A 26,361-nucleotide genomic window follows, 5' to 3' on the forward strand; every position below is an offset into this window, starting at 1 on the left:
GCTTATCACCTATCTTGTTCCCTCCCCTTTCGGACCTCTCCTCCCAATCACAGTATTAAGGTGTAATTTTGTTCAATTCAGCACTAGAAGTTCCAAAACACAGAAAACAAAAAGAACAAAGTTTCTTCCGAACCGAGAAATCTATTAAATTGACATCCGTCTAAAATACATGTGAAAAAAAAAAAGGTGGGGGGGGGGGGGGGGGGGGGGGGGGCTTCCAAAATAAAATTATTCAGGCACATTGTCTGGACAGTGGAAACCAAAATTTAAGAGTGGCAATGAGGCAGGAAATACATGAGAAACTCCAGCAAGTAAAAAGTATTACATGAAGAAATATATAAAAATAGAAAGATCTCATGACAAAGGCATTCATTCAACAACCACTACTTACATTTGCTTTTGAGGTTCCCAACAATTCGAATCCTATAAACACAGGAACTCACTTCCCATTAGTGCCTGAAGTTGATCTCCCAATCGAAAAGAACAAGCTGTTGCTCTTTTAGATTAAGTTAAAGCAGCATCAATCTCAGGTCAATGTTAATCTGTTGTTCAAGAAACAGAATACCATATATCAAAGGTCATCCAAGTTAATAACCAAGTCACTAAACCAGTGAACTTCCAATGGATTTGTTTCAGAATCAGTTTTCCCAAGGCAATCAGGTTCTTCCAAAACTTTTTCTAAGGACTCTGCCAAATCTGCCTCCCATATACCTAACCTACAAATGTTCTTGTAGTTTGCATAACACGCTGCTCTTAGGCCTTCCGAGACCATCTCCCTCAAAGATCCGCAAATCTCTTCACTATTCATTACATTGAGAAAAGTTTCAGATAAACCAGGTTTCCAAAAAACGACAATGGCACAGCTCTTATCCACTAACCGAACATCAAATTCTTCAGAGAAAACGTCATGCGACCCTTGGAGCAAGCTTTTCAGTTTTCCAGCAGTCATTGTACGCTTAAATCCCCACAAGAAAACCAAATGCTCACAACTCACTTTTCTTGTACTGTTTGTCCAAATACTAACATCCCCATCAGTTGATTCTTGAGGACTCATGGAGCATGGATTTAAAATGTTTGCATACTCCTCAAGGGCCGGAACCAAACTTTTGTTATCAGATTCGGCTGGTGCAATTCGTAGAATGGAGCAGAGCTTTGCAAACAAATAAGCGATGCGTAGAACATTATGCCCATGAATCTTGCCTTCATTCACAGTATCTGATTAACATAAAATTGGTATACAGAATTCAGGTCTGCTCTGAAGTAAATGACCAAGATGTGGTTACTAGCAGACTCACAAGCATGAGATTAAGGTCAAGTAGTTTATAACTAGTATTTTTTCAAAAGAAATTTTCAATTTGGAACATAAAATTTCAATTATGAAGTACCGGTACAGATATTGGATGCAGATATGTTAAGATACGGACATGAAAAGAAACCAATTCGTGAACTTTAGTTAATTAATATATGAATAAAATAATTTAAATATAAATACAAAGGCTTAAAATATGTACAAGTAATTAATCTGTCATAGAAATTACAAATAACAAAACAAACACATCTATGTTTGACATTCATAGCATTTGAAATTTTGAAAGGAATTGAATTAGCCAAAAAAACAGAGAAGAAACAGATCAGCAGAACATAAATAAACAAGTTGTTTGCATTATTGCAGCAATAGTATAAGCCTGCCTACCCTTAGCCAAAAAACTGAAAAAAGAAGAGAGAAAAAAGAATTGAGCCAGACTACTGTAGGTGACCCTCACGCCAACGAAATCCTCAATCAAGAAACTATCACTGAACCTAGGTGGGAAATCCAATTCTGAAGCAAGGATTATCTTTTCTTTCTTTCTTTTTTCCAACCAAACATGCCCCTAGTTCTAAAATTATCCAAGTGAGCACTGACATGAACCATGGCTGTGTTTCTATGTGTGGATGAGCGCATGTATGTGTTTGTGTTTTACGCCCAAGAAAGAGTGACAGACCTTGGTGCAGAGTTTCCATATCGATGGGTGCAAAAAAATGATCCTTTAAGTAGGAAATAGCTGTAGGTATATTGGTAACTTTTCTCAAAGGGCCAATTTCCTTCATCAGTTGCTGGACATCAAGTACAAGTGGGAAAACCAAGCGCAAGGAGCACATAAATTCATCAACATTAGGAGGTAAAGGAGTGATGAACTTTGAATGAATAAATGTAAAATCTGCATGAAGCAACAAAATTCTGTAAGATGAAGAATTAAAGAAAGCAGGTCATGGTTATTAGTGTTTGAAGGTATTGAAAATTATTTATATAGAGATACACCATTAAGGGAATTGTGGGAGACAACAGGTCTCTGTGAAGCAGAAATCAAGTCGATCACCTCTCGAAAGCCACGGACTTTCTTGGTTTGTTCGTCTTGAAGATTTTGAAGCTCATTCTGTCAATCAAAACCTCAATTACATAGCTTAGTAGAAGCTTCACCATGCATTTAATAACCAAAAAAAATTGATTCTACTTGCTACCTGAAGCAAAACCTTGTCCTCTTTTGAACTTGTCAAAATGACACGAACTGTCTGGGTTGCCCCACCCTTCGCCGGGATTATTAAAGGAACAAGGTCATCAGAGAATTCTTCCAACATCTGTAGCCAACCCAAAAAAATTAAAAATATTCCACATGAAGCCCAAAATGAAAATTAAAATCCATACTAATTATACCAGCACTAAGGGAGAGAAAACCTCAGCATCACTTCAACCAACGGATATAAAACTTTATTAGATCAATCTACCTCTAGCACGAGCTGCACTTGACGTTCGCTGCAAACATCAATATTCATGCATGGTCTTGTTCCATACTCTTCATTCCCTAAGACAAGTTTTCTTAGTGAACTCAAAAGCGGCTCTGCAAATTACAAGTAAATGCACCAAGGAATAAAATTGAACAAGAGTACACGCATAAAGAAATAATCAAATTAGGAGCATTATCCTTACCATCTCTGTTTGCACTAGAATCTTTACATGCATTTCTCCAATGCTTAACCCGTGATTTAACCCTCTCAATGAATACTGAATCAGCAACACTAGGTGTAGAAGAAGATTTCACTACATGAGTGATGGGCATTGGATTCCTCATCTGAAGTCTGGCTGCAGGCTCTTGTGCCCTAGATAAGTACGATATGCCTGTCACAAGAAAATTAACCTTTTTGTTCTGCTTGCTATAGGAGATTTTACCATCATGAAAGGACTTTGAAGTAGATTAAGTCTTTTTTTCTTTTCTTTTTTCTATACTCTGTATCTTTGGACAGGTGCTTTTGTTTCTCATGTGTTAATTAGTTATCATGATTTTCTTATTCTTTTTTCTCCTTTTACCTAAGTGTTTTCTCATGTATACTTCTAGTGTACCTAAGGATGCCTTACGCTTTTAATGATATCTCGATTACTTATTAAAAAAAAAAGAGAGAAATTATGAGACATTAATCTGAAAACATAAATAGCATTTTATCTGCTTTTGGTTACAATATCCCTAGTAAAATCATCAGCATCTGCCACTTGTTTAATTGAAGATAATATTATTAGACAAGATTATGGTCTGAGATTAAAAATCTTAAATCTTTGGAGTTCATATAACTATAAGGCTCACCATCGTATATACAGGCATTAAAATCAAAACCGTCTCGAGCCATGGACGTCAAATATGATGTTTGACATGAAAAACTATAAGATGGCATTCCCATCTTCAGCTCATCCCTAGGGAACAAATGGAAGTTATATCTGCACCAAAAGCAAGAAGATACCGTCATCAATCAAGTCTTGTGCATAAGAAGGCTGTTTGAATCTTAGTATTCAAAGTTTTCTCCTTTTTTGTGGCCTTGTTTCCACACCCACAAATTGGTTTGGAGGTAACATTTCCCTTTTATTTTTTTTTTCCTTTTCCTAAATGTTCTCGGAAACCAAACAGAGCGCAAAGAAGAAACAAGAAATTGATTGGACACATATAGCACCAAGCGGAGCAGTACAAGCAGTGACGAAGCTGAGGAATATGCATTTTGTAAAGTCATTTTATTTGTTATTTTCCCACATTTTCTTGCAAAGCAAACAGAACATAAGGACAAGCACGACTCACGGGTGAGCGAGGAGCTTGGAGGCTCTAATGGAGAAGGGGCAGACGGCGAACTGGAGGAGCTGGAAGCGCTCGGCGGCGCGCTTGGCCTTGGCGTATGCAGTGTGGGGCGTGTCGAATGGGAGGACGCGGTGCCACGGCGCAGACACGGAGCCGGTCCTCTGCAGTGACACGGCGATGAAGTCGGAGTGGGCGATGTGGGTCTTGATCTCCGAGAGAGATTCCTCGAAGTTCAACTTGGTCACTTGCTTCACGCTCCATTTATTGTGGGGTTTTGTGCAGAGGCACCGTCTCTGCGGCAGCAGAGAAAGCAGAGCCGCCATGGTTGGTCGCGACTCTCTTGTACTCGACAGAATTCCGTGCGCAATGTTGCCTCTGTCCCAAGGAAATTTCTTATTTTCAACATTTATTTATTTATTTTTGGGATATTTACACTTAATCTCCTAATTTATCCACGGTGTGGCGATTTACCCCCTAATGTACCAAAATTGGTACATGACCCCCCGAACTTGCCAACGTGTGGCAAAATCAACCTTCCGTCCAATCGACCGTTCGTTTGGACGAAAAATCGATCACGTGTAAGTCACGTGACCGTTTAAAACAGATACCTTCCCCAAATCACGTGACTTGCACGTGACTGACTTTCAGTCCAAACGAACAGTCGATTAGACGGAAGGTTGATTTTGCCACACGTTGGCAAGTTCGAGGGGGTCATGTACCAATTTCAGTACATTGGAAGGTAAATTGCCACACTGTGGATAAATCATGAGGGTTAAGTGTAATTATCCCTTTATTTTTCTTTTTCTTTTTATTTATTTATTTTTTTTTTTAAAAGACTAATGCTATGAGAGGAAGTGTAATGCCACACACATTCTAGTACTTTTATTTTTAAAATATGATATTTAACATTATTATTTTTTTCATATCTATTTATTATTCTCATGTCACACCGACTAGTAACATATTTTAAGTAACCGTCAACGTTTACATATCATAGCTTGATTGATTGTTAAAATAAGTAGAGAATATCTAAAAGAATTGAATTCTATATTTCTGTGTGTCTTTAACTATGTACATGAAGGGCTTATTTATAATTGAATAAGTCGACCTATACAAGTAAACCTAAATCGACTTATACAAGAAAACATTAATTGACATAGATTATAAAATATTAATGTACAATATTATAGAATAAATCAAAAACAGTAAATTGGGTAAATGCCGTAATATATTTTGAATATATTTTAACATCCCTCTCAAACTCAAGGTGGTAATGTTGATGCCAACTTGAGTTTGGAAACAAGATCACAAAAAGGTCCAGGCGGATGTGCTTTGGCGAACACATCAACAAGCTGATCAGCAGAAGCAATAGGACAAAAGCGAAAAGTTCCTAACAAGAAATGATGGGGCACAAAATGGCAGTCGATCTCAATATGTTTAATGCGCTCGTGAAATACATTATTGTGCATAATCTGAATCGCACTTTGATTGTCACAAAACATAGAAGTGAATCAAGTGATTACCCTAATTCATATTTTAAGATAGGCTCTCTTTCCGATAGGTTTCATTATAATTTCAATTTTTAAACTAAATAATTAAAATTTTATTAACAGCTATTACTTCAAAAAAAAAAAAATATATGAATAATAAGAAATATGAAAGAAAAAAAAAAAAAAAAAAGATTTTTAAAAAATAGTTATTATTCGCGCGCAAAATCTCGTCAATGAAGGCGTTGAATATCATCAGAGAGGATAGAGGGTTTAAGGGATGATTATGTTGAGCATTTTCTCTTCTGGTTAGTAATTGTAGAGAAATTGTAAGCTTATGGATCCCACTAAATTTACTTTGAAAAAAAAAAAAGAAAAAAAAAAAAAAGAAAAAAAGAAAGAGAAAAGAATCTAGGAATCTCTTATTGAGAACAGTAGAACAAACCAAAATTCAAAATCCACCCATTTATAATACAAATAAGGCTTAGATCGAACTTTTGGAAGGTAAAACCAACTAGGAACTGGGTTTTGATGAAACATAAATAGGAACATATATCTTAAAAGAGTAATGTCATTTAGTAGACTATTATATGACTGTCATACAACTGAGATGACATGACAGTGAAAATCAACTATTGATTTTTTTTTTTTTTTTTTTTAAGTGTTTATCTGATGGCTAATTTTCACTATCATGTTATTCCAATTATATAACTGTCCTATAAAAAATATGAGTTGAAAAACGATAAAATTAGGACTTTCCCTTGCTATTCAAAGGTGAGAAAATCTTGGGCCTAAGTGGGGTTTAGGATTATTTTTATTTTTTTAATAAAATTTTCCTCAACTCTTTTAAATTTTTAATGTTATTAGAAAAACATATATTCTATTTCTATCCTCCTAAAAGGTAGACAATGCAATTTTATAGATGGGTTGGACAAACAATTTCTGTCCAAGAAACGGGCCATGAAACCAATGAAGTTTCATGGAGGCCTATCAAAACCATATAATCCTCTTCTTTTTATTTTATTTATTTATTTTTATTTATTTATTTATTTTTATTTTTATATAACTTATTGTAAGCCACATCCAACATGTTAAGACATTATCAACTAAATTAATTGATACCCATACAACTATTGAATTTGTCAAAATTAATTCGTTATCTTAAAAGCTAAGATATATATATAAACAGAATAACATTTTTTATTTTGTTTCATCCTTCATTGCAAAACATCAGTAGAAAAATAATTTAAAAGCCATTATAGTTTGAGATTTAATTTGGAAACAGCAAAGTAAATAATATCATTTTCCCATTTATATGATATAATCAAGTTTCTCCCATACTCTTAAACCACATATATTTAAGGTGGGGAAAGAATCAGAATGGAAAGACTCCTCTCTGTCTCTCCCTCTCAATTAGAACTTGCATATTTCTTTCATATTGGTTTTCCAGACAAAAACCGGCTGTAAAAATCTAATGCTTCTCTTGGTTTGTATTCTGGAACAGTATGCCCAGCTCCCTGCAACAACACAATCAAATGAACATATATATGATCTTCAACAATGAAAGCCACAAATAATTGAATACTTCGAAAATAAGTTCTAATATAATCAGAAGATCTCCATGGACTGACCTTTATGGTTAGGAATGTGAGATTGTTATCATACCCTTGTGTATACCTGCAAAGAAAACAAAGAGTAATTTAGTAGTAAGTCATATGGGTCTTTTCAGGCTTTCAGGCAATGTATTGAGCACTCCAAAAACCATTGCTTCAAAAATGTGTAGAAGCAGAAAGAAAACCATCCATTTAATGCAATGATTATTGAAACATAGTTCTTTTGTGTTAAGATACTATTCCAAAGTTCTTAATGGGGGAAGGAAAAATGAAAATGAAAAAGGGAAATGAAAGTACCCAGCAATTTGTCCATTTGAAGTCCAAGGCCTCCATTCATCCAAAATCTTATATCCAATTGATTTTGTCCATGCTTCACTCCCAGTGAATGGAACACACATATCATGATCACCACTGCAGAAAAGTGAATAAAAAAAATGCATTATCCCGTTATCAGAGACCACATTTAAGAACGATATTAACAAAGTCAAAAGCATGTACGCTATCTCATGAAAAATAACCATGGGAAGGAGCTTTTAATTAGAAAACGGCCTAGAAGCAAGCCTGTCTACTTATAAAACCTCTATGTGGCTGTAGTAGATCTACCTGTAAATAAGTGCTGGATATCCCCTGGAAGTAATGTTCTTGTGGTAATTGATCATGCTTCCAGCATCATGATAATATGAAATTTTGTCTGTACACAAGTCCCAACTACCCACCACACTTCCCTGTTAGACAACATGGATCTTAATATTTACAGCTTTCAATGCCTGGTGCGAATTAGTAATATTTAGAGAACCATACCTCTTCAGTGTGAAGAGCTTTCCTAACTGCTTTGTCATTCAACCATGATGTTGCAACCTCATCATCCTACAGAAAATTTTTTAAATGAGAGCAAAATTTTCTGTTAAGAAAAAGAGAGCAAGTTACTTGAAGACAATCCCAGTATTGTGGGCAAATTAGTCCAGAAAAAACATAAGCAAGAAACTATTGTATAAACAATTTAAATAAGCAATGGCATTACTGAGAACACCGATTTGATCAATAGTTAACAAAATAGAGTGAAAAGGGAACCTTTTCTTTTGTATATACAAAACTAAGAGTGAAAGCAGATTTGTTGTTATTGATTGCACGATAGAAGCCTAATGGTGAAAAAAAGAAAAGAAGTATGAACCTGATAATGGGTTTCGAGAATCTATACCAGAAACTAGGTGATGTTTGGTAAAGTTTTTGAAAAGTGTATTAAGAAAAGCAAAAATCTGGTAAGTGTTTAAAAAAATTGAAAGAATTAAAACCAAAAAACACGCATTTCTTCGTTGCGTGGCCAACCCCCTCCCCTATGTTGGGGTGGTTGAGCGGCCACCTTTATCCTATTTGGGGTGGTCGTGCATCCACCCCCTCTTTGGTTGCGGGTCGTCGTGTGGCCCCCCTTTCTCTAGTTGAGGGTCATTGTGCGGCCACCCCCTCTCCTCTGTTGGAGATGGCCTTGTGGCCAACTCTTTTTTTAATTATTATTTTTATTTTTGTAAGTAATAAGTCAGCCTCTACACCCTTGAAAAATTAAGTTTTCAAAATATTCTTCAAGGAAGGTATGAGAAGTTTCTAGAAAGTGTTTTATGTTTTGTTTTTTGAAAAATGGCTTCTGATTTTTTTGAAAAGTGTGTTAGTGGTGGAGGTCACTTTTCAAAATCGTTTGATAAAAGTTTTCTAAAAAGTGTGTTTTAGTGTTAGAGAAGAGAAAAGAGTTTTTGAGCAGGTCAACAAACATAGCCTAGACTCTAGAGCTTTTAGCCCTACATGACAATTCATCTATAGAACCCAATAATAGGTCCAGAAAGCAGGGATACAAATTTAAATTTACTTAAAATATGCTTCTTTATTTCATAGGAGCATAGTCAAAGAATGGGAGTTCTAGAAATCTTAATGTGCCTTCAAAACCTAACCCTAATTTGAGTCAAGCCTTTGTTCTATTGGTGTGCTCATAATTTTGTTCTACATGACAAAAACTTGGTCAAATTTCATCTCTTTTGCTAAATAGTGTTACGTCTAAGTCCCCGTGCTGCATTTAACTTCAATTTGACCTACTTCAAATCTTGCCAATCATCTGCCTGAACATTTTCATCTCAGCCACAACAAAATATCCATCAAGGTGATACTTGGTCCGAATATTTGCCTATTTTCAATTTCCCATTATAGTCAACTGCTAGCATTGGTCTCTTAGGACTCCAGAAACATCTTTCTGCTAGAGTTTCTCCTAGGGATAGCAAAGACTTTGTTTGTTAGACGATTCTACTTCTCACTTTTGTCTTCTATTTTTAAAACAAAAACATTAACAAACAACCAGAAATACAAAACACTCAAAAAAAAAAAAAAAAAAAAACCTTTATATCCCTCAGAACACTATTTCAAACCAAAAACAAAAAGCACCATCCAAAACACATTAACAAACGAAGTCAAATTTTTTCATAATAAAGCTCACCTCCTATGATAAATTAATTGAAGCATCCAATTTGATACCAAAAGTATTTAGCATGTCTTATATGACAAGAAAGTTCCCAATATTATCACAAACTCTAGCAAGTAGAGAAAAAAAAAAATCCAGAATGGACATGATCTATAGAAGAAAAGAGAGTCATATCAATATAAGATATCACCTCTTCTGGCTCTTCATCAACAATAATGTCAGAGTACATGCTGCAAATGAGTAATTTCTACTAATGCATCTTATATAACTAGTAGTAGCATGGAAGAAGATATATATGAAAAGAGAAGAAATAGCATTTCAAAGTACAAGATGCCTTCTTTTAACTTTCTCAGAAACCTAAATACTAATACCCATGATGGAGCAAAATAAGCAGTGAGAAATCACTAGTAGAGAAAAGGAACAGGAGAAAAGAAATCAGACGTATAGTAATATACATAACTCACCGTGCATGGAACATTGTTGCTATTTATTAGCTGTGGCCAAGTTGGAACAATTCCATCTCTCACAGGAGCTCTAAGAGGCCAGGCACGACCAAACATCCTTTTTCTAACAGCAAGAGGCCTCTCTGTCTCACCCAATCGGCGGAAGCTGGATGGTAATCTAATGTTATCAGTTGCAATCTCTCTTATATTTGTGTCATGATAGCATGGTTCTAGAATGTCGTATATGTTTAAACCATCTATGTCCTGTGGATTGATAAGAATGTTAAAGTAAATGAATGGGCACATAATTCATATTTCAATTTCTTCTATAAACCATCACAGTAGATAAGTTATTACCTCATCAACTTTTGCAAGCTTGCTCTGACAGGTTTCATCAAGTGAATTATAGTAGTTTCCTCCACACTCCTTGTTAACCTCCTGCAATATGTAGCATAGATGATTGGAACTATGTTTGGGGGTAAGGGGAACTATAGCGAGGTTAGCCTAGTATGAAAGTTAAGCCCAGCCAAATTTGATAGGAAATTTGCATTTTTTGAAAGATAAATATTAGTGAAGATGTCTGCAAGCTGGTCATGGATAGACACAGAGAACTCGTCTTTTTGTTTAGCAATTTATATCCCAGAAATATATAAGCCAACAATATTTTAAATTTTACACATTGAAATTAGTTGCGTCCCTTTTAAACTAATCAAAGGAGCTGGAAGTAACTTCCAAAAAAGTTAATAATAAAATTTTATCAACTAATTAATACAGAATACAAAATAACTGAGAATAGACATTCCTGACCCAAAAGAACTCGGGAGAAACTACATTTACACCCTCTAACAACCAAAAAATTTGCAATGTCACCCCCTAATGTTTCAATTTTTGCAATCAACCCCCTCCCCCCCCCCCCCCCCCAAAAAAAAAAAAAAAAAATCTACCACTGACGTTGCAATGTCCCCCTTTTATGACCAAAAATGATGAAAATACCCCTGATAAAAATTTAGAAAAAAAAGAAGAAGTCAGAAATTGAAAGATTGAGGGAATATTGCAAAAATTGAAAGATTGAGGGGACATTGCAAATTTGTTTGTAGTAAGAGGGGATAAATGAACTTTCCCAAAAAAGCTACCATTATGCAATATGAGCTTCAACTTGTTTAAAGAGGTAACATTATGGAAATTATGTTTGTTAACAAGAATAGTTTCCAGGATCACGTGAAGTCAAAGACTGAAATTGGTGGAAATCCCAACATCAAAATTTAATATGACTTGGAAAATGGAATAAAAGGTCAAAATGTTGAAATTTCATAAGAGTCTAAAACCCTAGTCAGTGCAACATATCTTTTTTCTTTCTTTTTGGGCCAAGTGAGGCACTAGAAATTGGCATCACTATATATATCAAAATTTAAAAGGCTCCACCTACCTCAAATAGGTCGTCTGAGATTAGGCCCATCCCATGCGCAAATGGAACAAGAGCATTGCCATCAAATTCCTCATCTGCAACTCCATTTCCCACCAAGTAACCCTGTATGCAATGACTTCAGATTGCAGTCATAAATTTTAGGAAAAAATATAAAAGGCCCCCTCAACTAACCATCGATTTTAAAATAGCCCCATGAATTGACAAGTGTACTAAAGTGATACATTAAACTACTAGGGTGTGCCAAAAAGCCACTTTTTTTTTTTTTAATTATATTCCAATAATATCTTTATTCTCTTAAAAACTAAAATAAAAAATTGTTAAAATAAAAAAACTAAACTAACAGAATTTGACTGCAGGGACTAAACTGTTATTTTGGCCTACCCTAAGCACCTTTGAATTATTTTTTATATTACAAGGAGCGATTTGTAATTTATGACAACTATATTGACTGATTTTGCATTTATCCCAAAAAAATAGTTTTTAAGAGAATAAGTGTATTATAGGAATATATATATAAAAAAAAAAAAAAAAAAAAAAAAAAAAAAAAAAAACTGGCCTTTTTGGCACACCTTGGTAGTTTGATGGATCACTTTAGCACACTTGTCAATTCATGGGGCTATTTTAAAAGCGGCTGCTAGTTGAAGGGGCTTTTTTATATTTTTCTTAAATTTTAAAATTAACCAGACAAAAAAAAGAAAGAGAACAGTTAAAGATACACACCTTGAAGTTCAGAATGGGCTTTATACCAGCATCAATTCCTGTGAAAATTTTAAAACTGCTATTTAGTTTTGATTTTAATCATTGCAAGTTCAAATATAAGAAAGAATACCGTTCACTACTTCATAAGCTAGAGTCGGCACATATACTCCAGCATAGGACTCTCCGGCAATAAAAAATGGGTTGGAGAGGAACTCTGGGTACAACTCAAACCACTGGTTGCACAACATTAAAATGTAGACAATTAGTATTCCAAAAAGTAAGATGAAAAAACTCTATCAATTAGGTTGCAAGGCTTTTAAACTATTTTCCTTTTTACCTTAAGGAGAAATGTGTGTGTATCAGAGGCAGTCTTTAGGTCGCCAGTTTTATAATCTGTTTGATTTTTTGAGTATGAAAATCCAACACCAGCAGGAGAATCCAAATATATAATGTTGGAAACCTAAAATGTAAAGCAGAATTATAGATGAGCGATTAAACGTGGATATGAAAAAAAGGAAACTGAACAAAATCAAACTCAATACAGTCATTTCTTAATGTTTGCATTAAAAAATCCATCTTTTTTTTTTTTTTCTTTTTAAAGTTAGAATTAGTTCAAGAAATTCAACCTTTGACCAGCTGTACGGATTGAGGTGCAGCTGGGGAAGGCCTCCCTTAGTCTTTGCTGCTTCAAAATTGAAAGGGCCTGCAAAAAGTCATGGAAATAGTACTTCACAAATCAATTAAATTCAAGCACATTATTAATATTATCGGACTTTTAAGCAGTACCTAGAAGTTGAAAGGCATAGAAGCAGTGGCGGAGCCACTTCTAGGCCGGCAGGGGCCATGACCCCTGCAATAGTTGAAAAAAAAATATATTCCTAGAGAGCTCATCCCATGCAAGAGTTAAGGGCCCCTACAAATTTTGTTGCCCCTTCGAAATGACTCCACACAAAAGTTACAAAACTTTGCTTGTTTCACTCTTTTATTGAAAAGTTTAAACCTTAAGTGAAAAAAAAAGTCTTGAAGATTGGACATGGTGTAAACAAAGTTAGAATAGTGTTAAAAAAAAAAAAAAAAAAAAGTCTACTTCTTCTCTTCCCATTAAATGATAGATGCCTTTTCTTTTCTTATTTTTTATTCTTTTATAGTCTTGTTTAAATTTTTTTAGATGATAATTCATAATATTAGATTGCATAAACAAAGTATTGTGGAAAATGTGATTAATGTGTTTACTATATAGTGTCATATGAATTTAATTTTGTAGCTTGAAATGTGTAGAGTAGCTGAATAAGTCACAATGATGTTATCGTGTCCGTGTTAGTGGAGAATTTTGTATATACTAATTTCTAAGCAAGTGCCTTTAGTGGGAAGCTAGGAATTTAAGCTTCAGTTCGGCCCCATCAAGCATAAATTCCTGGCTCTGCCCCTGCATAGAAGTACTTGAATGCAGAACTATTTGTTTTAGATTCATGACTATTCAAAGGCTACTATAGTAGACTGCCAAGTAACCAGTAAATAAGATCACGTTATAGAATTTATGATCCTATTTTGGTATAAGAGAGTAATTAGCACAATTCAGTAATAAAATAAATAAATTGAAACACAATCATCAGAACTGTTGGAGTTGAACTTATCTTAGGCTATACTCGGAACAAACTATAATCAATCAAAACACAGTAAGAGTCAAAAGTCGCATTTCAATAGTCATGAAAAAACAATCTCATCATCATATGTCCCACATGCCCCTTAATGAATACTAATCAATCATGAAACACCAATTTGGTCAAACCTTATCATCTTCTTAGTCTTCAAAATACCCAAAACCACACTCATATATGCAGAAGTTCTAATCTAATTTTTTTTTTAATGATCGAACAAACGAGGAAAGGGGAACTTCAAAATTCATTAAAACTAAGGAAGAAAGGAATAAACTTTATGGCAGAATTGAAATGATACCGTGCTCATATACGAAACCGTCAAAGCTGGAGCAGCCTGGACCGCCGTTAAGCCACAGAACCAACGGATCCTCAGATGGGTTCCGTTCGGATTCCACAAGGTAGTAAAACAGATTCTTACCATGACTTTGGTCGATTGTCACATACCTTCAAAATACCCACATAACAAGAGAAACCCAACAAAGAATCCAAAGCATTAACATGAAAGAAATTATGCACTCCCAGAATACGGGAAACCAAATTGAGTAAGACAAACAGAGAAATGGGAAATGTAAAGGCATACCCAGAGTAGTGTTTGGAAAGGAGAGTGCCACTGAAGCCAGGAATCTCTGTTACGAGAGCAGTCTGTGGAGCTGACTGGGTGAGCACAAAGCTCAAGAAGATGTACACGAGCACCTTGTAGATGATAAGACAAGTTTCTGCCATGGATTGGCGTGTGAGTACAGACTAGTCTGTGGGATGGGATCTGTTTGAGATTAGACTTGAGAGAAACGTCAACCACACAAGCATGTCATATAGCTTACTAACTAACTATGTTGTTGGTGAAGAACATGGGTTCATTTTTTATGGTATTTATTGAGGGGCGTGCATAGGAGATGATGCAAAGATTGCAACTTGATGATTGTGGTTTTCTCCTTTTGCTAACAACTTCTTGCGATTGCTGTTGCTTACAAGCCACGGTCAGAGAGAGAGAGAGAGAATGAAGGAAAAAGTGGTGCAGTCTTAATTCACACGCGGACGCTGTGGAAAAAGTGGCAGGAGGTGATGGGCCTGATGGAGTACTTTGTGCTTGTGGGAGGACCAGTTATAGCATTACACGTTGTTCGCATGTTGTTTCTATCTGGTCCTAAAAACATCATGTTTCGCATAATTTTTTTTTTTTTTTTTTTTTTTTTAATGCGGCCTTTAAATTTTTTATTAAATTTTGATAAAATGATAATTAATTAAGATAACAAATGACTTTCACATGTCGAGATGATTTGTTTGGACTATTTAAGCACCTGCTTAAACAGGTGTATAGGTGTAACCTATTTAAAGGTCCGTTTGAGTTTCACCTCTCGAGATAATTTATTTGGACTTTTTAAGCACCTGCTTAAATTAGTGCAGCCTATTTATCCTTTTCATATACAATACGAACAGTTCATTACACTCAACTCCCGTTCACAAAGTAATAATGATTTTTCGATCTTTGCTTAAGGAGAGATGCTATAATTTGGGCCATTCGACCAAATATAGCTCACATATTCTTTTTTGATGTAATACGAACAGCTCATTACACTCTATCTTTGTCCCAAAGTAGTGACCAATGAGTTTTATCCCTTTGCTTCAAGAGAGGTGCTAACTTTAATGGTCATAATCCTCCTAAGCTTTGCTAAAAAGAGTGGGAGTTCAAATAAGGATAAGGCATCAAACTTGAATGGTCATTGTCCTCATCAGCTTTTTCCCTAAACTTCTCCACGGCATTGTGAAGGATTAAAAATTTGATAATTACAGATTGGATTTTTAGTTGTTTTTACACCTTTCACTCTTATCTCCTAAAAGAAAGGAAAAAAATGTAAGAAAATATGATAAATCTCTCCCATCAAACTGAATGAGAATAAGAAAGAAAGTAAAGAAAGGGGGCTTTTACCATTATCCCATTGTGTTAAGAAAGAGGAGGTGGTGAGGGTGCTAAAGCCTGATGGGGTTGAGGTGGCGTGGGATTAAGTTAAGGAGAGAAAGTGTTGCTATGTGTTGGAGAGCAACACTGTCATTCTGCGCACATAGACGACTCTTAGAACGTGTTTTGGTGAGTTTGATTTTTTTTTTTTCAAACACTATAAAAGATTTTGACTTCCCTCATCGGACACTAATTGATTTTCAAATGAGATAGTCAAAGGTTCGATCCAACAAATGCTATCAAAGCCAAGATCATTGGTTCGAGTCGGTCAAAGTAGGTGAGATGATCAAATGCCTGATTCAACAGAACGTAAGATGGTGGAGGATTTGCACTTAGGCTTGGATTGGTGGGCATAACTAGAATAAGAATAAAAAAAAAAAGTTTTATTAATAAAATGGACAGAAATAAGATGAAAACTAAAGGGATACCAAAAGAATAACAATGGGATCTAGGTGGGATTGAGATTTATTACAAATGATGATCTTAGTGAGAGACTTTCGATGCCCTCAACTCGAGTAAGAGCTCTCCTATTCAAACAGGACTTGTCTATCTTAGTGAAATTTTTGTGGACAAAATCATACCATTAGTTTATATTGTAAAAGAATAAAAGCAAATGTGATGATCGGACGCTATTTTACAGGTATAGATTAAGGAGTAATGCTAGAAGTCACTCTTGTGTCCTTTCAAAAATAATGTGCCTTTTAAAATCACCAGTAAACCTGTGATTAATCACTACTGAATTTTGATTAAGTAGATATTTTAAAAACCACATTATTGTTGAAGAAATACATAAATAATAAAAGAGCGACTTCTAAAATTACTCGTAGATTAAGTTGATAGAATTACTTTTTTTGAGATTTTGTTTTTGGTGGAAGCATTTGCGTGGTTGAATCAACTTGATATGACATTAGTTCAGCAAAAAGCTAAAAACAAAAGAAACAAGCTGGATATTTTTGGTGCTTTATGAGAGAGAGAGAGACAGAGGAAGCAGTGGAGGAACGGAGCAAAATGCCCGCATGCAATGTATTTGTGACAGTGACGATGTAGGACTGTAGGAGGAGGAAGACTTTTTCTTTTTTTAAATGTTATGATATAATATAAAAGTGTGGGGGATGACTACACTTGTGATGGTGTGATCATCCCTTAAACCCTTTATCATTTCCCACTTGATTACATTATAACATTAGATGATAAACTTAGTTGAACATGATTAAATTGATACCAAGAAACTCTTCCATGCCAACTCTCATTTGTGAGCCTCCACAGATCGACGTCGGATCGTGATTGGCTTACATGTGTGCACACTGTGCCACTACTTTATTTAATTGCACCCTCTACTATATGCTCTCCCACAATTGATGATTTTAGCTATACACAAATCCATTTATCAACCTACCCCACATATTTGATTAAGTACTCCTTCTATAGCCATTATTCCTGAAATTTTCCTTGATACACCTATCAGCATCTTTTACACTCTTAGAGCATAGATATTACCTAGTCTCTACATAATACATGTACCTCGTTAATGCCATTTGCCTTTAACCGACCAATTATGTCACCATTAGGCAGAAGTGCATAGTATCGGTCATCCAAACGTCCATAAATCCTTCCAACTATGCGCTAACCCATGCAACTATAACCTATGTGTTTCTTAATTTCATTGTCACTACATATCCTCTTAATTTATCAGAGGCAACCCCTTTGGTCATAAGATCAGCCACCATCTCGATTGAGGGAACAAACTCAACTTTAATTTCATCTCTCTACACAATATCTTGAACATAGTCTACAAACTTTGTCCTAGGTGAATATGTGTCAACGAAGTCTACATCAGGTTGTTGAGTAAACTATTTAGCCACCAACCTAACTTTGTAATATCAAGGCTTCCATCTACTGCTTCTTCTTTTTTCTCTTCTTTTTTTTTTCCTTCTCTTTTCTTATGCTTATGCAACTACAATGCCATTACCATGTCCTTGCTCTTTGGTACACAAAAAACATGCTCATCTATCAATTACACCGCAATACTTACTAAACAAAACGTTGTGTTTAAACTACAATGATACACGGTACAGTTACAATGTTACATGCTTTCATCGAGGAATATTCTACACTCCTTATACTCATTTTCTTTTCCCATGGAAACAGACAAAACCCGTATATGTTGCATTCCACTATTTCCTCAAACTACCAATCAAATATTTTTTCAATTACTTGACACATAAAGCTTGCTTATCATACAGTCACTACTTGATTACCTGATGGAAATTACAACTAAAGCTATCAATAATATGACCAATATTCCTCTGCGTGAATAGGATAAAGACGGTGCACCGGAGAACTTGACTCTCTGAGCCTGATCACTGCAGAAGAAAGAAACAAACAATAACCCTTAGTAAAGATGGCAAAAGGTGTTTGTTGAAGATCTATAGAATAAGAACCAAAGAATTAGAAAGTACTTTTTAGCATCACTCATTTCAAAAGCAAGGGTAAATCTGAAAAGGGTTTTGGCATTTGGATCTCCACTGACCAAAAATAGTATATTAGAAAGGATATAGCTGTGTTTGACTTCTTACTTTTGTAAGGATGAAAGCAAGCCACAATATATGGTATTCTCAGGCAAAGCAACCTCAGTGTTGTCATTCTCTGGGTTTAAAACGCTCACATAAACTTCCTGTCCCAGATACCATGAGTTGAGATTCTCCGCACGAAGGTTCCAAATGCCAGCATTGTCAAGAGAAATTAGAATGGCTGTCCAAGCTCCAGGAAAGACCTGTACTCAAAAGTGAGAAATAAGTAGTTATCAACACAATCTCTCATTTTTTTTCCTTTTTATTTTTTATTTTTTATAGCTCATCAGTTGTCAACAAAGAATCAAACCTAAACACAAGTACTTCAATGACAGCCACTAAGAAAGTAACTAAAAAGCTTGTACATATGAGCATGAAAGCAGCAAAAACTCCCAGGTTAAAGGATAGACTCGGAGCAATGGAATTAAGGAAATGAGTATCTACTTATTTTCCATTTAAAATTATGTATTCACATCCAAAACATGTCATAAATGAAAAGGTTAAAGGGAGTCTTTGAGAATTAATCCAAAAGTACATAATAGAAGCAACCATGGCAAAGAAACTCCTAACTTGTCATTGATCACCATGTGAGCATCCTTTTTCAAGTATCAAATCAATTATTTGATTTTGAAAATGTTTTAATTATAACATATACTGTCATCTATGATGATTCTTTTTTATTTTTTTCAAAACTCTGGATGTGGGCACTATTAATGGATTTCTCCAGCCACTAGATTCCAGTACGCAACTTTAGGTATCTTATGATGGCTTAGTGTGAAATTTGCTTAAAGTTCGCTATTGAAGTGCCTACCTGCAAAATGCAACTAGCAGTCTAGCACCTCTCTCAGGTAGAATTTAATAGTGCTCATTTATTAGATTTTGAGAGAAGATCTTCTCAGAATGTAAAAAATCGCCAGGCATTGCGTTTCATTTCATTTTGACAACATGCCTAAGAAAGGGTCCTAATATCTGGGAGCATCACAAATCCACAAGCACTTAGAACCATTCTTCAATTCTTCTATGCGTGATATTTCAAAGGAAATTAGCATCCAAACAGATTGTAAAACTCTTTGGCATTTAAAATAATCTCTAGTTTTCATTTTCATAAAATTGATCTTGTATGCCTTTCTTGACATCATCTATCCTATTCCTTGTAGCTAGCTTTCCAATACAAAAACTGCTTGACCAATTGATTTATACAAAAGCAATTAGGGTCAAGATTATTAGATGGGCATACCTGTATAGTGGAGCGAGCAACGCCATCCCATTTGTTATAAGTGCCTCTGCTATTCTCCGCCCACACTCCAAAATCCATACTACAGTGCAAATGGAAAATTGTCCAAATCAATTTTTGAATTCCATAAATTAGAATTAGTCAGCTGATAACATCATAGCTAAAGGCTCACCCCACAACAAAGAATGCATAGCCATCCATGTGGTAGCTCTGGACAGTGGTATCATTGTTTTGAAAGATGATTTCCATAAATCCTTTGAAAGTACCATTAATTAGAGATGTATCAACTTTGGGAGGTCTGTTCATCAATCTATTTGGGAAATCTAACTTGTACACCCCTGGAATGTTGAACTGGTGGGCAAGCTTCAGGGGTGTTGAAGGTGGTAAGTATGAAATACCATTGAGGGTAGTACGCCACTTCCCATGTATAAGCTCTGGAGGTCTATTGAGGATCACATATACATCTGTGACAGTAATTTGACCATATCTGAAAGATCCCTGTGGGTTTGGACGAGCAGCACCAGCAGATACGTTCCATCTGAAGAATGCACCACCGGGACAGGAATGTGAAAATAGTCAGCTCAGCATCCATGATTACTTAAAAAACCCACTAATAGAACAACAATGTTGCAAATATTTTATTTCAAGGATAACAAACAAGTCCATTGGTTTAGTTGTTCTGTTCTGTTTTGTCAGGCAGAGTGAGTTTGTTTCCCTCTAAGGGAATTTGAATCCAGTTTTCACTGGAGAGTTGTAGAATGTTGAGTTTGTTCTATGAAAGGTTTAATTCATCAAAAAAAAGGATAACAAACAACAAACAGAGCAAAATAGTAAAACCCTTCTTCAGTTTCTGTTGTAGTTTTGTTTGCTTCCCTTCAGATGAAACTGTTAATCATAAGCAGTTGAAAAGATAACTTTATCCCAGATCATAAAAATTATTATTATCCAGAACAGGGATGAAGCCATCTTTTCAACCACTCACATTCTTGCATAGGAAATGCTATTGATTAAAGAAAGACTGTCAGAATCTTCTTGAGGTCTAGAATATTTCCTTTAGGGATATTTATGTCAACAATCCAAAGAGAGATAAAAACTTATACTACAACCTTATGGATCTTGCTTGATTCATTGAGAAATAAGGGTCGTATTCATTAGGAAGATCAGGAAGAGGACCTGAAGCAGGTCCTAGAGAATTGGAGTAGCGCAAGATGGCAACTCCAGTAGCTCTAACCCAAGCAGATGAATTGACAAACCGAGAAGTTGCGACAATGTAGTAGTCATGGTTAGCATTTTGATCCATTGTGACCAAGAATGAGTATGACTGACCCACGTGAATATCCATGTTTGTGTAGTTCTGCTGAACTGTGTAAGATCCTTCAGTCTCCACAAGAATTAAGTTATGATCTTGTATTCTGAAATTCAAGCTAGTTGAAATACCAACATTGTGCACCCTGAGGCGGTATGTTTTTCCTGTAGCAAATGAAATTGAAAATATTTGGCTATCAGTAAAACTGCAACAAAAAAGAAACTGAGTATATATTTAATGTTAGCAGAACATCGTACATGTAGAAACCACCACAAGAGGGTGATCAATTACAATATATTGTAGTCGAGATGTTCTTGGGAAGAAAACCTACAAGATTTTATTTAGAACTACTACGGAAGGGAGCCCTTGCAGGTTCAAATACCTCAACTATCAGTATAGAGAAGTAGTACACCTCACAACTTTCATTTGGGCATACATGGGATTCTCAAGAAAATGAGATAATTTCCATTCTGCTTTCATAATATTTGAAGGCACACAAGCATACCCTTGAAAGGGTTAGCAAACAAGCTTGATAAGACGGAGCATGCACAAAAAAAAAAGTTCCAAGTGTAATTTCAGAAGTTCTGGAAAGAAATTCAGGCATCTTTCAAATTCTATACTATGCAAAAGAATGATTTGAATCTCAGAAAATTAAGCTTTCCTTAACAAACTAGAAACAGCTTTGAAGAGTATTTCATACAAAATTCAAATGAATGCATTGCCTTTCAGAAAGCACACAAAAAGGAAACCCACATCCTAGAATGAGGCCAAATATATAATGGAGATGATGCACCTAAAGAACATCTTGCAATTAAATTCTATCATTGTAGGAAGAAGGGGCCCACATGATCCAAATTCCTATGCTATTTAATTTTGTTTTTCTTCTGAAATCTTATTTGTATACTTTTTGCTTCATTTCTTAAGCGGTTATCACATAGTTTAGGAATATTTATGAGTCAAAGAATTGTTTGTAGAATAAAAAGTACAGAAAAGGGGTATATGTATATCAGTTTTTAGTGTTGAGTTGTGAAGCTTTGCTAGTTGTCTAGGGCTTGAACCTATCGTATCGCTTTGCTAATTTTCTCTCATTAATTAACTGCAGTTGCTTTTTTTTTTAATAAAAAAAAAAAAAAAAAAATTGGGGCATACTTGTGTAGGGTCGAATAAGTAGATCTCATATTTCCTTGGTTATTGCTGGTTTTAAGTTGTTTCCTTTTGCTGCATCAGGAGGGGTTTGGTCAAACTAGCACGTCCAGCATTCAACCATCATTATGAGAGGGCTACCATTTTCCATAATCACAGAAATCATAAAGATGGATTTTATAACTTTACGTGCTAGTAACACAAACTGGAGTCATTTAAATGTGGGACAGCTAGATCTGCCCTACATAAAATTGTAAATCAGTATACTCTTGGAATATGTGTTAGATAAATTTTAGATAGTTCCAAAATTTGTTCATTTGAGCATGTTAATGCTACATAATCGGCACACACATTGCAGGAAGTTACCTGGTTCAACATTTATTATCTGGTAAGCAATACCATCTGGAACAACCACCTCATCAAAGCGATAGGGACCCAGTCCATTTATAAGGATACCGTCGGGAACTCCAAGGTCGATTCCTTTTTCAACATCCTCCCTTAGTTCCTGTTTCCCCATAAGCATTGTTTAATACCAAGGAAATCAATAAAAGTAATTAGTTTTCACTAGTCACCACAGTCAGTGAGCCAAACATGATTTACACCGACCTTGTGACTCTTAGTATACCAGTCACTAATGAAGATTGTAATATCTCCATCTGGCATCCCGAACGGTAATGCAATCACTTCTCTGTTGTTTATGATGATTCCTCCATATCCACCTGCAGCTCTTTGGAAGCCTAGGGAAGGGAAGTAAAAGAAGCTCCCAATCTGATCTTTGACCTGAAACTGATATGTCCAATTCCAACCAGAAGGAATTGGACAATTGGTCCCTGAAACACCATCTTGCCAAGAGTTCTTCCTATGTTGTATGCCATTCCTGCATTAAACTAAGCAATATTAAAATTAAAATAAATCAAATGTGTTTTTTTTTTTTTTTTTTTTTTCTTGCTCTTGATGGTGGAAAATTTATATACCATGTGAGAAGCAATGGTTCATCAAGGTCATTCTTGACATTGACAACAACATTCCAATTTGTAGTGACATTGAGAATTGGTCCCGGAAATTGCTCATTAATCCCAATCACCTGGAATTATTGGTACAAATTAGTTGGCATGGGCGAAGCAGCCAAGAGATTTAAGCACTTTTTGGCATATAAACTACCAACATATAGATAGATACTGAAATAAATAAATGTAGAATATCACAGCTAAAAAGATAAACAAAAACTTTTGACTCCAAAAATCTAGGATCAGTATGAGAAAGAAATAGAATTAAGATCCCCTCAAATTCTTTGTCCGAATTTGATAGAATTCGGGCAGGTAGTTGTGAGTGAGCATTTATGAGACCCACCTGACCAAATAAAAGTTAGGCTGCCCAACTGCTTATCCGGTCAGGTGAATCTCATAAATGCTTACTCACAACAACCTGCCCGAATTGTATCAAATTCGGGCAAAGAATTTGAGGGGATCCTGATCCAAAGAAATAAGGGGTAAAAAATTAACAAGGTTGGCCATGCTTAAGTAGCCATCAGGTAAACCTCATTTCCGTACCAAGCTTTAGCCCAATCATTCATAACTCATGGCCCAGGAGAAACAGGAAGAACAGATGGGCAAAGACATAGTTGTCATGTTACAGATTATTTGAAGAAGCACAATTCAGTAACACAAATCAATAGGGAATTAAAGCTAAGGGGTAGAACAAGAATAAATCTCTAGACGTGACATACAAATGTAGCAAAAATAACACGGCAGGAAGAGTATTACCAAACAATGGATTAAGAGAAGGTGTTCGTTACTAGAGCCAATCTCTAGATATGAAGCAAATTATGGAGATTTACATGGTGGCAATATTTATTATCACAAGTATAAATTTCTCATTTTTTGTTCAACTACCTATTGTGGGACTTTGCACATCTAATACCATAAAATGTGAGATGAGTGGAATGAGCTTCACATGAGAAAAATGTGATGTAAAATCTTTTAATACAAGAAGGTTAAAGTATTGAGATAAATTGAAAAACTTATTCATGTGGCTGCTACATGCTTCATGATTAAATTACTCAATAATAGGGTCTCAATTACTGCAGTCTATAATTTGATACTAGTACCTAAGCCTACAAACTGGCTCACATCCACGACTCTTTTGAGATGAAACTAATTCAAACTTCTTCTGTTCAGTATGGATTTTATCTCATCTATATTGTACAGAAACTCAGGAAACATGTGGTTCACAGTCTCCAGATTTCTAAAGAAAAATGTTACTTGGTTCAGCTTCAGAGTCTAGGTAGCCAGTGATTAAGAGCAACAATTAACAACAATATTAGGATACTGAATAGGCTTTTGTACAATTTACTATCCGCTTAAACTTTTGGGACATGCAATGATTTAACATAGTGTCAGAGCAAAAATCATTTGAACCTTGTCTCCTCATTCCCCTTATATTTCAATTAAATATTCTCCGTATTAGACCTTGCTTATTAAAAAGAGTTGAGTCCCAAAACATGAGAAAAAGTGTTAAAATATTAATAAAATAATTAAATAACAATTTTCTATCCGCTAACCTTAGGAAAATGTAGTGATTTAACCGTTTCAAGCTAAACAGTTAGCAACTAGTGCCCAAAAAAACTAATTACTTGAAATCCAACTTGAACTACTACTAAACAGTGTCCATCTACGTTCTAAGAATAAGAGTGACAAAATTTGAAGCATAGATACAAAATCAACGAGTAAATAGGGAATTGAAGAGAAGGGGAGTGAAGAAATAACCCGTTGTTTAACTCCAAGTGGGGAGGAAGTGATGTAGGAGACAGTCCAATCAAAGAACACATAAGGGTCACCCGCCAAAGCAGCAGTTGAGATGCAGAAGATAAGGATAACAAAGAAGTAGGACGAGGGTGGCATTGTATTCAGATTCTCATGTCAATGTTATTTCTTTTTTCTTTTCTGGGTATCTTTCGTTTTCTTCCCCCTACTTCTCTACTGAAAAAGAGAGAGAGGAGAGAATTGGGTGGGTGGGATTGCTGGTAGAGTAAACAATGGCAGTGGCATATCTTCTTGACAGGGATAGAATCTCACGTGGGTGTGGGGAAAGGAACAGCTGGGGCCGTCAGATAACTCAGAGGTCCATTATTATGGTCCCATTTACTGCCATTCATGGAGATTTGAGCCAGAGCAACGGCGCTTTCGACGACTTTTGAAATCAGTGAATCACATTGCGGGCCAACAAAGTGTAAATCGTTTTGGGAAAGTTGGGCAATTTCCCGGTGGCAAATCTTTTTGACCGATTGGTCCCTCGCGCCCATCATTAACAATAGGTATATAATTGTATCAATATAATATGAGCACACTTCAAAAAAAAAAAAAAAAAAAATATATATATATATATAAAGAGCACTATAAGATTTAAAATTGTTTTTTTTAGAATGATACGTGTAAGTATGTGATTGAAGCTACGTCACGTAATAAAAAAAATTTGAACGCTTTTCAATAACATGCTGACATGTATAATAGATCAAAAAAGAGTTATAGGTCTACCGTGTTTCATATAATATACGGTCGTCGGGCGAAATATATACAATAAACTAAGAAAAATCTTAGACTTCTATTTTTTTTTTCTTTTTATTTTTTGTAGTTAACGTGACTCTAATATATGTTGATACGTATCAGCAAGTAGTAAAAAAATTGTAGATGTAGCATTACTCATGAAGTAAACAATATTATTTTTATGTTTTTTTTTTTGTTAGAATGTTGTTAGTGATATTAAATATATTAAGTAAAATTATTCAAATGCATGAAACACATGATATGGTGTTAGCATTTTGTTTCACATTGTTGATGTATTACAATAAAAATTAATAGGGTAGTAATTATTTTCCTATATAAATAGGTTATTAAGAAATTTAATTATTATGAAATATTATAATTCATTTGACCAAATGGTTCTTACAAAATATTTATACCCTCATTAATTACCATTTTCATTTTGTGGTTTAAATTTTCATTATATTGTGGTATTTTTTTTTTTATAATGTTCTTACTAATTAATTATAATTCTAACGTTCAAGCAACCAACTCCATATATATATATAAGGGTGCTTAATTTACGACTCTTCAGTATGAGAGAACATGTTTTGAATGTTGTTTTTTAATCACATCGTTAGTTATGCATATTGGATTTTATAAAAAAGAGGCATGCTATTTCTTCATCTTTCATTTTTCTTTTTCTTTTTTTTTTTCAAATCAACTATTAGATCCAGAGACGGACCCAGAAA

The 26,361-nt window shown here is 35.0% G+C and overlaps 3 protein-coding genes across 4 annotated transcripts; all 3 read right to left on the reverse strand.

Moving 5' to 3' along the window:
* Positions 1 to 338: 338 nt before the first annotated feature.
* Positions 339 to 4,485, reverse strand: LOC133878772 (poly(A)-specific ribonuclease PARN-like). 2 transcript variants are annotated; one of them, XM_062317305.1, is made up of 8 exons: positions 4,098 to 4,485; positions 3,615 to 3,745; positions 2,966 to 3,154; positions 2,764 to 2,840; positions 2,500 to 2,616; positions 2,300 to 2,414; positions 1,983 to 2,198; positions 339 to 1,215 (listed from the first exon to the last, which is right to left on the reverse strand). In XM_062317305.1, the coding sequence occupies exons 1-8, from the start codon at positions 4,415 to 4,417 to the stop codon at positions 572 to 574; spliced, it is 1,809 nt and encodes a 602-aa protein (XP_062173289.1). In that variant the 5' UTR covers positions 4,418 to 4,485; the 3' UTR covers positions 339 to 571. The 2 variants fall into 2 exon arrangements, with proteins under 2 accessions (XP_062173289.1, XP_062173287.1); XM_062317303.1 differs by having other exon boundaries at positions 2,764 to 2,876.
* A 2,386-nt stretch (positions 4,486 to 6,871) lies between these two features.
* Positions 6,872 to 14,925, reverse strand: LOC133879574 (serine carboxypeptidase-like 20). Its single transcript, XM_062318191.1, has 14 exons — positions 14,462 to 14,925; positions 14,180 to 14,325; positions 12,850 to 12,926; positions 12,561 to 12,683; positions 12,354 to 12,456; positions 12,245 to 12,282; positions 11,525 to 11,626; positions 10,456 to 10,536; positions 10,120 to 10,362; positions 7,996 to 8,061; positions 7,798 to 7,919; positions 7,492 to 7,605; positions 7,213 to 7,258; positions 6,872 to 7,098 (listed from the first exon to the last, which is right to left on the reverse strand). Exons 1-14 carry the CDS (start codon positions 14,602 to 14,604, stop codon positions 7,015 to 7,017), a joined length of 1,488 nt encoding a protein of 495 aa, XP_062174175.1. The 5' UTR covers positions 14,605 to 14,925; the 3' UTR covers positions 6,872 to 7,014.
* Positions 14,926 to 17,863: 2,938 nt separating this feature from the next.
* Positions 17,864 to 25,348, reverse strand: LOC133879573 (monocopper oxidase-like protein SKU5). The gene is made up of 9 exons (XM_062318190.1): positions 24,857 to 25,348; positions 23,066 to 23,175; positions 22,698 to 22,968; positions 22,458 to 22,596; positions 20,749 to 21,112; positions 19,815 to 20,180; positions 19,646 to 19,724; positions 18,415 to 18,611; positions 17,864 to 18,201 (listed from the first exon to the last, which is right to left on the reverse strand). Exons 1-9 carry the CDS (start codon positions 24,989 to 24,991, stop codon positions 18,093 to 18,095), a joined length of 1,770 nt encoding a protein of 589 aa, XP_062174174.1. The 5' UTR covers positions 24,992 to 25,348; the 3' UTR covers positions 17,864 to 18,092.
* Between the last annotated feature and the right edge of the window lie 1,013 nt (positions 25,349 to 26,361).

Source organism: Alnus glutinosa, chromosome 10 (assembly GCF_958979055.1).
Source record: "Alnus glutinosa chromosome 10, dhAlnGlut1.1, whole genome shotgun sequence".
Classification (NCBI taxonomy): domain Eukaryota; kingdom Viridiplantae; phylum Streptophyta; class Magnoliopsida; order Fagales; family Betulaceae; genus Alnus; species Alnus glutinosa.